The 14,410-nt window shown below is 41.7% G+C and overlaps 1 protein-coding gene across 2 annotated transcripts in view; it reads left to right on the top strand.

Moving 5' to 3' along the window:
- Window positions 1-14,410, top strand: part of RABEP1 (rabaptin, RAB GTPase binding effector protein 1) — a 44,177-nt gene continuing 29,767 nt past the window's right edge. Inside the window, exon 1 of one of the 2 annotated variants that reach the window (XM_063402443.1) lies at window positions 1-172. In XM_063402443.1, the coding sequence (XP_063258513.1) occupies window positions 139-172 (34 nt within the window). In that variant the 5' untranslated portion in view covers window positions 1-138. Of the gene's footprint in view, window positions 173-568; window positions 642-14,410 lie in introns of those variants that run through there. The other variant, XM_063402442.1, reaches the window with a different exon arrangement.

The following is a 14,410-nucleotide window of genomic DNA, read 5'->3' as shown; positions in this document are numbered from 1 at the left end:
CCTCCCCTCCCGCCGCCGGCGGCCGCTGTCAGGATGAGGCGGAGGAGGCGGCGGCCCGGCCCGGCCGCTCCCGTCTCTCTGCCCGTGGCGTAGCGGTCCCCGCCCGGAGGAGGCCGCGGCGGCGCCGCCCGCCGAGCCATGGCCCAGCCGGGCCCCAGCGCCCAGACCGAAGGTACCGCGGGGGCGGCGGCGAGGCCTGCGCAGCCCCGGGCTCGCCTGGGAGCCGCGCCGGCCGCGGGGCGAGGGCGGCGGCCTGGGCGCGATCGGCCGGGCAGGGTCCGGGGGGCCCGCACGGAGCGGGGACCTGCCGGGAGGGAGCGGGGAGCGGCCCGGGGAGCTCGGCCGGGAAGGCCTCGGGAGGGGGCGGGAGGCAGCGCGAGTGGTTTTTTAGGCTGTAAATGTGGAGCAAGGGCGGCTCCCGGCGCGCACGGAGCGCGGATAGCGCGGGGAGGAGGACGCGCTGCTGCTGGGGAAGGGGAGCCCAGCCTCGATGGGACGAGGCCTCCCCGCCCCGGCAGGGAGGAGGGAAGGGCGGCGGTGTGTGCAGGTAGACACTGATCCTCCGGGTGGGACGCCGTCATTGATTTGGCCGCGGCGGGGGATGTTTGGTTGTGTTGGAAAAGGCATCTCGGAAGGTTCAGGTCGGGATGTGCAGTGTGAACAGTGCGTTTCTTTGCTGGAAAAGACAAAGAAAATAACAGATCATCTCTCAAGATGATATGGACCTGTGCAGAAGGAAGTTAAGCTTTCCCTGAAGTTTCCTGCTGTGGAAAGGTTCTTTCTTTCTGGTTTGAGAGGAATTGTGAACCTTTTTTACCTTGGAAGAGGTTACAGAACTGTGAGCATATAAAAAAAGGTGTAGGTAATGTTTAGCTTGGAAGGTGAGGTTGAAGGGACAGTGTTTACTGTATGGGAAGGGGTGAGAAAGCCAGGAATTGAAGCTGAGGCTGGTCATAATGTAAATACAGGAGAACTGGAGAGATGTGCAGAATCCTGCAGGATTGGTGCTTACCCAGCCATTGGACTAGGCCAGGGCTCTCCTCTTTTAGAAAGCATTTGAGTTTCCTTGGGAAAGCACTCTGTTAGAAAAGGGCAATGATGTATTCTTAATTATGCATGTCTAGGGAATTGCGTGGGCCTTTTTTGTTTTTTCTTTTTGTGGAGTTACACGAGAAAGTGCTTATCCCCAGGGATTTCAGCCTGCCTTCTGAGAGTTTTAATGATGAAGGTGCTTAGATTGTGGGGTTTTCCCTCCATTAAGGTCAATCATTGCTGCCTTGTCCTTGTGGAGCACTGAGGGGAAGGTGAGTTTCCCTGCTGTCATGCTTGTAAGGTCAGTGTAGGTAGGGGTTGTTCTCCTGTACTTTGTGGTGAATAACCATTGTTTATTGTTCTTCTGAGGGCTGCAGAACAACTTCCAACAAATTCTCTTCTTGGCTCTTGCAGACTGTCTCATTGCAGGTGTGCGGGGGAACTCTGCACAAATGTTTGCTGCCTCTTGACCAGGAAGGGTAGTTGTAGGTTTGTTAGAAGATCCACGTGTGATGTATTTGTGTTGTTGTTTAAAAGGAAGGCAAAAAGGTGCAAATAAATTTAGTGGTTTGATAGGTTGAAGTCTGTCTTACAGGAGGTATGGATTGCTGTCTTTCTCCTGCTCCCTAGCTGTGGGGAGGTTAGAATGCTGTGGAGAAGGGGACTGGCTGGAGAGTTGGATGGATTCTGAAGGTGGTTGCTGTGTCCTACACTAAAGAATTTGACCTCCTAAAATGGTTCCTCTCCCCATCCTCCTCTGGCAGCCATAGGACCAGTTTGGGGTTTTTATCCACTTTGATTACGATGCTGTTGTTCTCATTTGTGTTGATTTTGTAAGTAACTTACCAAAAGTGTGCCTTGAAATGGTTCTATTTTAATGTGGAGAAGGTTCAAGAAATTAATTATTTAATATTTTTAGTTGTCTGCATTGAATTTATTGCTTAAAGGAGTAGCGTAACCTCTGATTTAAGATTACATGTGACAAAATAGAACTGGATTAGTATGTTCCCCAAAGGAAAAATAATGGCTTTTTATAATTACTTATATTGATTATAAATAACTTATGCATTCTTTACTCATGCAAGACACATCAGCTATGATTTGTTTTGTGGAACTTTTTCTGCTGTGGTAGAAATAACATACGGAACAACATGAGGGGAATTAAGGTAGAAATTGTCTTCTGTTCTAAAGCCTGCACCGAAATGAAAATAGGCCCAGGAATAGGGGAAGGAATAGTGCAGAGAAATAGGAAAAGAATGGGCGTTGTGTCCTACGCTGGTTTGTACTTTGGATTAGTGGAGATGTTAATAACCCTCTAATCCAGCATGTGGGGTAACAGAGTTTCTATTCGATAAGGATCGCAGGGAGGGCAGCCCGTGGTGCTCTGTGCTGGGAGCTGTGAGCTCATGATCTTGACCTGTGCTTCAGGCCTGCTGCTCCTGGTCAAGGGGCTTTTTTTTTGTTGAGATTTTAATTTATGCATGTTGTCTGGATTGCATTACCACAGCTGTAATGTCTTATTTTTCAAAATATTTTTACTTTGAGTGTAATACTCAAAATTCAAACCTCTCAGGCTCCCTGGGTTTAGTTTGGATCTGGGTGCTTGCCATCTCTGAATGTAAGGTTGCCAAACAAAATGTGTTGGCATAGCTTTTCCCTATCAGAATGCTCAGGATTTAGTGTAATTCTCCTCATTTCTGGAAAACATTTCAATGAAGGAATTGCAATAACATAAAACACTATTTCTTCAATACTAAAGTTAATTAGACAGGCCAATTATTAAACTCTTCTTACTGCTCTAAACTTAAGCCATTAGTACAGTCAGACTGATAATTAGCATATACATAGATATTGTTCAGTGATAAACTGTTAATGGCACAGCCTATCAGATATTTTAATAAGAATTTGCTGGCAGAAAGAATTGATCCAGTATTGGAGTAACTTAGGCCAGTAAAAAGTGTCTGTGTGTCAGTGGTGGGAGGCTGTGCCAGCTCTCAGTGGAGGGAACTGCTCAGCTGTAGATGGAAGATTGGAGGATGTTGCCATACTGATTTTGGTGCCAGCAGCAGTGCCGTGATCCACACTGTGTCCGTGTGTCAATAATCCAGGATCCCAGCAAGAGCTGGGACTTGCTGTTGCTGTCACACACCCCAGGGGCCAAGTGATGCTCCTGGAGAGCTCAGGGATGTCACACAGAAAATTAACTAACAAAACCTCAGGTGCTTTTATATTTCTAGTTATTTTCCTTGTAAGTATATAACTTTTAAACAAAATTGAAGTATCCGAAAATGCTATTACTCATCTCGAAGCTAGGTGTGGTTCATAGGGGACCATTGTTGATGCAACTGTCAAATGTCAAACTCTGATCTCTTGGGGAGTAACTTCAGAATTGTTGGTACTTTCCAAGAGGCCAAAAATTTCTTCCCTCACTTTCATTTTGCTCAGTCCTTGCTATATTATTATTCAGCAATTACTAATATTATTACTATTACTATATTTGTAGTATATTATTACTAATATACAAAAAATACATTTTAATTAAACCACAAACATTCACATTATTTTTTTAGGCTGTGTGCTTTTCTGTCTTTCCAGTGGACAAATCTGGAATTCGATTTCAAAAACAAAACAGAAAAACCTTGAATATACATTTTTCCATCTTTTAGAGTTTCTAAGGAAGTTTTGATCTGCTCAGCAGGTCGGTTTACTCTGAAATGGGAATATCCACATTCGGGGTGTCTGTTTCCCAGTTGAAGTCAAATTGCAAATCTCCTAGTTTTGAAAAATACCCTGACCACGTTCTTGATCATTACCTGTTGATCTGCCAGAAGGCACAATGAATATACTTTAACCTGTGGGCTGACTCCCTCTTGCATTTTGAACACTGGAAGATGTAAATTCTTTGCCAGTTTGTATTGCTGCTTGGCCACCTCACCATTGTCACGGTGAAGATGGACTCTGTAATGTGTTTTCTTCCCTTCCTGGCCTGGTGCCTCAGGATGCTTTACTGCTTTCCCATAGCCCTGGGTGGGTGGACTGAATTCCCACTGTGAAACTAGTTTGTATGCACTCCCTTGAAAGTGATTGAAGAAGGAATTTTGTTTTAAAACTTTCAAGAAGCTAAACCAAACAATTTCTGTCAGTGTGGGAGTGGACCAAATCCCATAGGCTTCATTATGGGTGATGGTTGACTGGCAGACTTGCTGGGCTTTCACTCCAGGCATTTCATTAAAAAGTGCTTCTAAGATGGGAAGAGTTCTATCCTGAATTTAGGTATTTTAACTACACTCTTTTCTTCTTAAAAAATACTAAATAAATAGTTAAAAAAATGAAAAAGCCTGAGGTTGAGATCATGGCTTTATTCTGACTGAAATCTTTCAAGGGAAGAACTGGTAACATTGATAAGCAGCACCTACTAATAACCAAGCTGCCCTAAAGCTATTGTGTGTGTGTATTTCAGAGGAACATCTTTCACACCAAAGGTCTGGTGCTTCTCAGTGGTTCAGCCTTTACTTGCAGAGTTGGTTTTAGTGTCTGATTTAGTAGTGGCTGATGGTACTACCCTCCACAAGTTATTCTATAAATAGGGTCAGCATTGTGTCATTTTAGTCATAGTATAGTCAGTTAAGCATGATGATGAATTATCTCTGGAAAAAATGTAATCATTTGGTATTTTTGTGTCAATTGGCATAGGAAGAAGTAGTGAGCAGTGTACCCTTGGTTAATGTTTCTGTGCCTTTCAGAAGGAAGAAGTGTTTTTTTAGCTGGAAATTACCTGGTGCTTGAGAAAACTTCTGAGTTGTCCTGTTGCTCTATAAGCAGTGCCTGTTGTACCCTAAGAGTGTAGAACTTCAACATGACAGCTGATATAATGAGGAATTGTGTGTATTTATGTTTTTCCCGTTCATGTCTCCTTCTGTCAGCCACAACTCCCCTTGGCGTTCAGCTGACTTGGGATGGTGCTTCCCTCCTTCCTGTCTCTATCCTACACTTCTCTTCCCAGGCCTGGCTCCTTCAGTACAATGAAGGGGGAAAATAAAGCTTTTGAATCACCTTTTATATCCATTTCCATCTCCTCTGGCAATCCTTGCTCCACACAGTGAAGCAGCAGCAATGTGGCCTTGCTTGCTCTTTGGTCTCAGGTTTTTGCTCCCTCCCTGGTCAAACTCCCAGTCATTTGACCATGTCTTGGGCAACTGCTGCCCTTCAGCAAGTCCTCTGGTTTCCTCAGCTCCCCTTCCCAGCCACCACTTCTTTAATATTGCTCTCCTTGCCTTTTGCAACCTCTTGTCTGTGGTTGTGCCCTTGTTTTGGCTGCTCCAGGCCTTGCTCTGCTCTGTGGGATCACACACATCCCTCTGTTCTTCCTCTTCTAGAGAAATTCGCATGACTTTACAAACTTCCTCAGTGAAAATTGTCTTCCAAGCAATATGGCTCCCTAGCTATGCTAATCTTAGTTTATTTGCTCTTTCTAAAATATATTTTTCTTTATTTAAGAGCTCTTCAGGTTCTGTTACTCAGGAAGGAAGATCTCATTGTGCTTTACTCTTGGTGTAGAGAGCTACTCATCTGCTTTCCAGCCCTGCTGTATACATGTTCAGGTTCTGAGTGTTTTTTCAGAACAAATCATAGAATTTTGGGGCAGTGAACTTCAGTTACCTAATCATGAGATTGACTGATATCTCATTTTTTAATACCTTGGTATCTTTATAAACTGAAGAAGCTAAATGTCTCACAGGTTGCAAAAAATTCATTGCTGGAAGTTAACTTATGCCTCTTGGAAATAGAAGTAGAAAATAGAAGTGTTCCATCTTTTGGATATCAGAGCAGTTCTGAAAGTTGGTATCAGTTGAGAGCAAGATAGGAAACAGCAGAGCTGTGATCTGCTCATTTTTTGTTCTGTGTGCAGTTTAGGGCCCTGTCTTGTGTGTCTGGCTGTGTTAGGGACTGAAAAATAACCAGAATCCTGGAGTTGGGAGGAAAAAAAAAAGGCAATCTGATTTTTAGTTACTTAATAAGCCTCACTGTGGTGAGTCACACTGCGAAGAAATTTAAATTTGGGTGAAATTTTATTAATGTTTATCTTGTTATATTTTGTGGTTTCTGAAAGTGTTTTTTGGTAAAACTGTGGAGCAAAAATGCAATAACCGAAGTTACACATGGCAAAGTGAATTGGAATCAATAACTGGAAGGCAGTGGTAGCATTAACCGTGTGTATTCCAGCGGGAATAGCCTGGAGGTGAGAGAGAAGGATTACCTGGGGATCAAACCAAACCAGCATTGTCGATTATAATGGTGTTCCCATGCCTTTAGGCCAGTGACCTGAATAGACTGTGTGGTTTGTATTGCATCTTCTGCCAATACATGTTTTTAGCTTACAAATAATTGCAACAAGATTTCCTATGCTGTTTAAATGTCAATAAAGGAGAGGAATATGCACAACAAAAGGAGAAACAGTTCTTTCATCATTTTTGTCAAGTGTTTCTGTATGTAACTGTTTATCCCCCAAACCTTGCCTTGGTAGGGTAACTTTGTATTTGCATGGCTGGTCACCATTAAAATACTCCCCAAGAGAATTGATTTATTTTAATCTATGCTGCATCAGTGCTATGCAAAATGAGGAGGGAGCACCATGGTTGATTGCTTTAAAAAAATAAAGCAGTAACTTGCAAACAGTAATGTAGATAAAACCACAGAGTACAATACAATCCCTACATCTGTGTGTTCAATGTCGTTGCCTTAATCTACACAGGAAGAAACACAGAGAAGTGCTACAAGATATTGCTCAAGCAATAAAATTTTAACCATCTACAACAAATTTTCATGTCCCGCATCCTTTAAGAAAATTGTCTTTCCTGAGGCTTACTGGAGTTCATATTAGACTCCCATTGACTTCAGATGCAAGAATTGGAACATTCATCTTACATTAGTAGTAACCTGTGCCAAAATCCCTCTTATAGATTTTGTTTGTGGTGTTACTTGGTTTATTTTGGTGAAGTACAAGACATAAATTTGGCTCTGTTAATTCAAATTATCTGACAGGCTGGCATCTTTGTCATATACTGCATCTTTTAAATTTTCTTTCAAAGATTGGTTTCAAGTAAGGTTTTCTTAATTGCCAGCTTGCCATGTCTGTTTATATCCTCTCCCATGTGAAATTAATGGGAAAGCAATTAGGCAAACTCTGGATTCTGCGCTTGAGTGACACTTCTAGCTGTGAGGATATTGGAGCTGTCTGTCTGGTCTTCACAGCTTCTGCTTGAGTCTTAGATGAAACTGGAGATAAAGATGTTAAATCTCAAAGTGGTGCATTAACTCCTGATGTTACAGTTAAATTTGTTGGAGGCACTGAGGGTTACATTTAGCTGATGATCCATCAAGAGGGGTTGTAATGGCCTGTTACAACATCTAATCTAACTGCATGTTTGCTTTCAAGTAAGAGTAAATGTGAGCATAACCTTACTGTGGGATAGGAATGTTTTCTGATATATTTTTATCTACAGCTCCAGGTTTTGTACCAATCTAAGCTCTTCTATACTGGAAACTGCAGTGCAATGCAACTCTTGTATTTGTTCAAAACCTGAGTGTATACAAACACTGGTGGGAAACCTGAGCTTTGGAATTTGCTTTCTAATAGCGATTAAGTTTGGCAGCTTCCCCTGGAGAGTCTGAATGGAAATCAGGATTTGAAAAAGGTCATTTATCACTTACAAATGTCAGTCATCAAGTCTTAAAAAGTAAGTTCTGCTGCATGACTACACCAATCTCAGTTGCCACAAGGGAGAGTGGGGAGCAGAATGAAGGCCAGACTATTTCTTTTGGCAGGCAGCAAGCACTTAGGTTAAACTGATAATCAGACTGTACCCATAGGCTGTGGTTTCATGTTGCAGCTAAGCCAGTCTAGAAGGTTGCTGCTGCTGAAAGAAGTGTTCCTGCTCTCCTCTTCCTGCTCCCACACTCGTGTTTCCCTCATTCCTTTGTGCCAGCCCTGCACATTGGACCCATCACTGAGCACGTTCAGCTCAGTCACCTAGCTGAGAACTACTCACTGCTGAGTTAATTAGTTTCATTAATTTAGTGAAAGACCAGATAAGCATTAGAGCTGGCATAAGGAAGGCTGTAGACCACACAGTAGTAGTATGAGAGTCCAAGGGTGTAGTTCTGACCTTTTTTTCTCAGTTTACTCCGATCTATGCATTCTTTGCCACGTGTGTGTCAGGTCTGCTCTGTGCTCAGGTGTGGTCTGCTTTGGACCTGGGTTGAGACTCACTCCCCTCCCACCCTCCAACCTTTTCCTGCATCGCTTGTGATGCTGTCAGTGCTGCTAAAAGCTCTCCTAGCGTGGTGGGGGTAACAGGCACGTGTGCTCACAGTGAGGTGGGAGTGCTGAGTTACCCTGTCAGATGACCACCAGTACAGAAATTGATTTAAAATGATTGTAACTGCAGGCTTAGTCAAGCCTTCCTATTCTGTATTGCTTAGGCCCCTGGAATATTTTTAATGTTTTGAAAATTTCATGCTGGAGGAGGATTTTCATCCTTTTTAACTGTTCAGGAATTCAAGTAGTTGACAAGTGGTAGCAATAAAAATGAATATATAGAATCACAGCAGTATTTTCTGTCAAGAAATAGATTCTAGAGGCTTGGGGGAGTACTAGTCTGTTGTTCTCAGGGAACCTATTAAATTGCTGTAGAAACCTTACTTCAAATAATAGGATCTGTATCCTGTTCCTTATCAAATAAATATGTTAATTGTCTTTTATTATTTGTCATACTATATTTATCAACACAATATCTCCATACATATGTCTGGCAACAGTATTTTTCAGGCCATTTATTAAGATTTATATCCTTATTCTACAGTGCTATTTTTTCATGTCTACAGCCTCCTGTTCTGACAACTAAAATTTTAAAATTAGTATTCCTTCCAAATAAGTTCTTACCTGTTCTCCTTCCCAGTTTATTCTCTGTATACCAATTTGAGTGGCCAGACTATGAAACAATGGATGGGGAACCACACTGGGAAAGAATTCAGGTGTTAACTCCCTTTTGTGCTGCTTGTTCACATTCATAGCTCCTGAGTTGTGTATGAGTTGCTGCTATTTCTGAAGTTTTTCTGGTACCTGTGAAATTACTGCAGTGCTGTCTGGTAGCTGTGCATGTGGAAGTGAGTTTCCATGGTCTTGTGATTATTTCAGCTTTTGAAAATGTCTACAAAGATGCCAATTTGCTTTAAATGGCAGTGTTCTCATACCTGTAGCAATGGTAAATTACAGAAGCCATTGCCTATATAAATTTCACAAACATTGGCGTCTTTCTTGTTTCTTCCACATCACTTTCTTGGTCGAGCTATATTTCACTCTTGTTGCCTTCCTTTGAATTTTTAAGTGTGTTAGGTTATCATTAATTTGTTCTTTCTGCTCAGAAATTGGGAAGCAGAGTACCTGGGGTGGTCTGTACCCTAAATGCTCTCGAAGCTACACCTCAATTCTTGGCCCTGTGACAAGCAGCAAGACAGCATGAGATCTCAGACTGGTGGTGTCTGGGGGAATTTTGGAATTAATGAAACGGTTTTCTTTTATATATTAACTTACTTCATCAAAGAGAACAATGCAGTAGGGTTGTTTTGTGTTATTTTGTTGGTTGTTTTTTTCCTGAGAGTTGAGTCATACTTTATTCCCATTTTTCTGCCTGAAGAGGACAGCCTTTAATAAATCTGTAGGCGAAGTGATAAACATATAATAAGGAGTCACAGGGAATTTTTTTTCTTCCCACTGCAAATGAGTCAGCAATTAAATTATCTTGAAAGAATATCTGTCTGTTGTCTGGGAATAGCAAATGTTTACATTTTAAGAGAACAGTTATATTAGTGGTACTCAGAGTGCAAATTGTGTAGGGGATCTCCTATAAAACGAAATATATATCAGAATCTCTCCCTAAATGATTCTCAATCTGAAATATTTTTATTTGATCGGAAGAGCAGATCCTGGTGGTTTACTAAAACTAAGACAATATCCTTAACTTACATTTTCTTTTACTGGGAAGACACACTGAAAACCTTACTGTCAAGTGGAACTGCCACGTGTAATCCAGTTCTGGATTTTCTGGTTATATCATATAAATGATGAGACGTGCTAGTGAGGAAAAACTTGGCAGAAATATTGCTGTGTAAATACGAAGGCTCATTCATATTTTCAGTCTTGCTCTGGCCAGGAAGATTTATGTGACTTGACATTTTTGTTTTAAAACGCTGTGGAAGGGAATAGGTGGCTGTGCTGGAGGTCTGGTTCGAGGCTGGAGGAGCCTCTGTGTCTGCTTAAAACACCTTCTTTTGGTGTTTACCCTGCAGGTAATGAGGTGGAACAGGCTGGTGAAGTGAAAGCAGCAGGGACACTGTGTGTGACACGTTTGACATCTGCATTGTTTGAGCTCAGGTGTGTGAAATGCTCAGAAGGCTTTGCCGAGCTTTTTGATGGCTTCAGGCTGTGCCTGCAGGGTGTGGGGATCTGCCTAGGGCTGCCAGTGGTGCAATCCAGCTGTGAACCCTCTCGGAGAAATGTGCCCACTTCTTGGGGACTTCACCTTCCCCCTTCTGTGCTGCCATCACCCTGCTCTTGTTTGCTCAAGCACTGACTGCTCTGAGTAAATGCCCACAGCCTGTAGAATAAATAACTCCCTTCAGAAATCCAAGGAGACACTGAGCAGTTTTAATTTGGGGTGTTTTTTTTGGTTGGTTGTTTTTTGTATTGTTTTGGGTTTGGGTTTTTTTTGGTGTGGTTTTTTGTTTGATTTTTTGTCTTTTTTCGGTGTTTTGTTTTGTTTTTTGCAAATTGATCCTCCTGAAAAAAGGTGATATAAACCCGAAAAATTGTTAAAGCAAGGGTAACAAGATGCGAGCACTTAGGAAGCAAGGAAAATGCTGGTGATTGTGATGAGATTGGTAACTCTGTTCTCTCCATTTTGTGTCACTGTAAATGAATTCAAAGTTCACCAGACTGTAGCTTGCTGTTGACTTTTGAAATACTCTGATATTCATTCAAGCTTAGCAACACCACATTTCTGAGGAGATTCACTGGTGGTAGCAGCAGCATACAGCCAAAATCCTTTCCATAGGATTCCATTAATGGTATTGTCTGGTTGACTTTTCCAACTCTGTGATTCATCCACTGCTGCCCTATTTAAATTATTCAAAGAATTGATAAAGTACAGGGTGTGGTTGATTTTCTTGGGAAAAAAGTGCTAACCAATAGTGTTTTCCTGAGATTTCTTGACAAATTGTACTCCTCACCAAAACAGCAGTAGCAGAGATGAAATAGAGTGAAAACTAATGATGATAAAACCTCTTGTGTGTTAGGCTGCGACTTCCATGAAGAAGAAGAACTGCACAGAACTGAGAGTTCTGATGGCAGCCTAGTTAAAAGGAGAGAACCAGCTACTATGGTGAGCAGGGATGTACAGAAAGCCAGGCTGTAATGATGGAGGTAGGGGACAGTCCTTGGAAAGAAATTATGCTTTTGGCAAATGGAAGGAAACTTGGAAAAAAAAATTCAAGCTCACTTTTGTCAACGTAGACATCCTTGTTTAAGTGCATTCCTGTGATACTTGATATGAGTGAGCACTGTTCCATTGCAGACCAATGTAAATAATGGTTAACTAAGCATAAATTTAAAACTAGACTTAAGTTAACCTGGGGTCAGAATGACTAAGTGTATAGAAGAGCATTTCTTGTCACATGAAGTGGGCTTACCAAACTGGAAGTCAGGTGTGATTCTGCTTTACTGAGTGAAATGGAGTGTTGTGAGATGGAGATCTGCACCTCGGGAAGCAACTGCCTGCTTTTGTGTCTGGGAAAGAAGATGAGGGAGGCAATAACAAAGCAAGGAAGTAGTTAACTCCCTGTGAGTGCCGTGAAAAGGGAGAAAAAGTGGGAAGTGGAAGTGGAAAAAAAGGGGGAAGGAGAAACTGTGTGTTGGCCTTCTTTTCCTTTCAACTGAGCATGAAGATGTTTGCTGTGCTGTTGGGAAAATGGCTCAGTTGTTACTGCATATTGCTGTCTATCTCTGCAGGTTTAATTAAGTCATTTAAAGGACCTTTGTTTTCTCTTCCCCTTTTGCTTGTTCTCTTCTTGTGGCTGCCTCATCCCTGGAGCTGTCCAAGGCCAGGCTGGACAGGGCTTGGAGCAACCTCATCTAATGAAAGGTGTCCCTGCACAAGCCAAGGAGTTGTAATGAGATGATCTTTAATGTTCCTTCCAGCCCAAACCATTCTATGATTCTTGATTGTGTTACAGAAGAGAGTCTTCCCATTTATTCAAACATCTAAATTTCTTCAGATTTTAATTACTTTAATTTAGTGATGGCTTTTCATTTTCTCTCCAAGATCCTTAATGTAGGATGTCACACAATGTTGAGCATAAAAAAGAAAAATAAAGAGTAGGAATAGGCACTGGTGTGATTACAGGCTATAGTGGAAAGATGTTTGTCATTCAGCTTCAATTAAAAATAACATTACTTTCAAACTTTAATAATATATTGCAAGCTTCCACTTAATAGAGTATTTATTATGTGGTTAGATGTTGGTAACATGCAATGCTTGGCTGAATATTTTTGATCCTGCACTTGCTGATTTACTGTAATAAATATAAAGCTTCTGTAGCATATGATGCAGCAAGGCTCAGATCTGTACAGTGATATCTGCATTTGTTACTAACACCAAGTTTTTATGGATTTGGCCTTAAATTGCTACTGGATTGTTTTCTGCGAATGTTTAGTCAATAGAGAACAAATTGTGGATGTCAAATAACCTTCAGCTGCACAATCAGCCAGAAATGGCTGGATGAATGCAGCAGTGTCTGAAAGCTGCACTGCCCGAAATGGGGAACTGCCGGAGCTGCTTCTGCACAGCAGCTCAGCGCTGGCGGTGCTGGGGAGCAGATCCAGGGCACAGCTGTGGGGCAGAACCCCCTGGTTTTCCCCTTTCTGGGGTTGAGTTCTCACCACTACAAACAGTGAAACGCTGTGAAAGGGGAGCTGTGACAGCCGGAGGCGTTTGGTGCCACTCTGAAAAAGAAAGTGGCAAGTGAGAAGTCAGGGGTCATTCTGTGCCCTCAAATAAAACCAGGCACGTGTGTGACCACTGAGCTTGAGCCATTTGGCCCAGTAAATAAAATACTTGATGCTTGCAAATGCAAGTTTGAGAAAAGCTGATTTTTTTCCCTCCAGTTTGAGCCGCTGCCGCTGGATATCTGTGTGTAAGGGCAAATGTTTCTTGAAAATAAAGCAACCGCATTTCATAAGTCAGGAATTGCTTCTGTTTACCATGCTTGTTCAAAGAACCCCAGTCTGTTCCTTTGCTTCTGAAAGCCTCGTGCAAACAGCTGGATTGGAGTGTATTGTATGGGGGGGGTGTTGATTATTCTTTTTTCATCAAATCCTGTTTGAGTAAAATAAAGAAAAGCTTTTTGCAGTCTATATGAACGGTCTGGTGGCAGACTTAGATTAAAAGTTTATGAAGAGCATAATTGTGGCTCCAGTATGATGTCATGATAGACAAAATTAGTGCTCATAGAAAATAGTAGAAAGTCATGGTAGAAACTCATAGAAATAAGTATTTTTTCCATACTTCTGTCTCAAGCAGTCATCACAGAAAAAGAAAGGTAGAAAATGACAGAAACTATACATTTTTTTTGTCTCCAAAAATTTGATTGTACATCTAGGTCTTTTTCTGCTCAGTTTTCATATTTCAGCTATGTTGCACTGAACTCTTGATGTCATGTTTGACTCTTTAAATATCAAGCAGAAAGCTCTGTGGCATTAATTTTATAAATAGATCTGGTATTCAAAAATAGTCTTATTGATAATCAGCTTTGTCTGTCTTAGTTCTGGAATGATCACTACATGTTTGTGTAACTGAAAACTGTCATACATAAAATTTAATCCTTTTTGGAGCTGATCTGTGGAACAGCATATAAATAACTAGTCAATAAGAAATGCGTGTTTGTTCCAGTGTTTTCCTAGAACTGGAATTTTGCTGTGCAGTGGGTTAAGAAAAAGAAAGCTGTATATTTTTTCACTAGTTTGTCTTCATGTATTGCAGCAGTTTCCTGGTTCTCCTGTAAATCGATGAGTCTGCTCTGAAATGGATTTTGCTGCCCTTCTTTTGAGTTCTTCTGGGTGGTTAAGGAGGATGACATTCACTTTGTTTGTTTGCCACCTTTGTTTGCTTTGCTGTAATGTCAGTGCTCCACAGGAGGGGGGATCCCTGAGTCTGAGCCGGAGAGTCTCTGCAAAATCCGTGTTGCTAGCTAGAAATAAAGCTAGTGATTTAATTGGCATCTATAACTCCATCATCTGTAGTCTGTTTGGCCTAATAATCTGTGA

This window comes from Prinia subflava, chromosome 8, assembly GCF_021018805.1.
Source record: "Prinia subflava isolate CZ2003 ecotype Zambia chromosome 8, Cam_Psub_1.2, whole genome shotgun sequence".
NCBI classification, from domain to species: Eukaryota; Metazoa; Chordata; class Aves; order Passeriformes; family Cisticolidae; genus Prinia; species Prinia subflava.
This window is presented reverse-complemented; position numbering and strand designations above follow the sequence as displayed.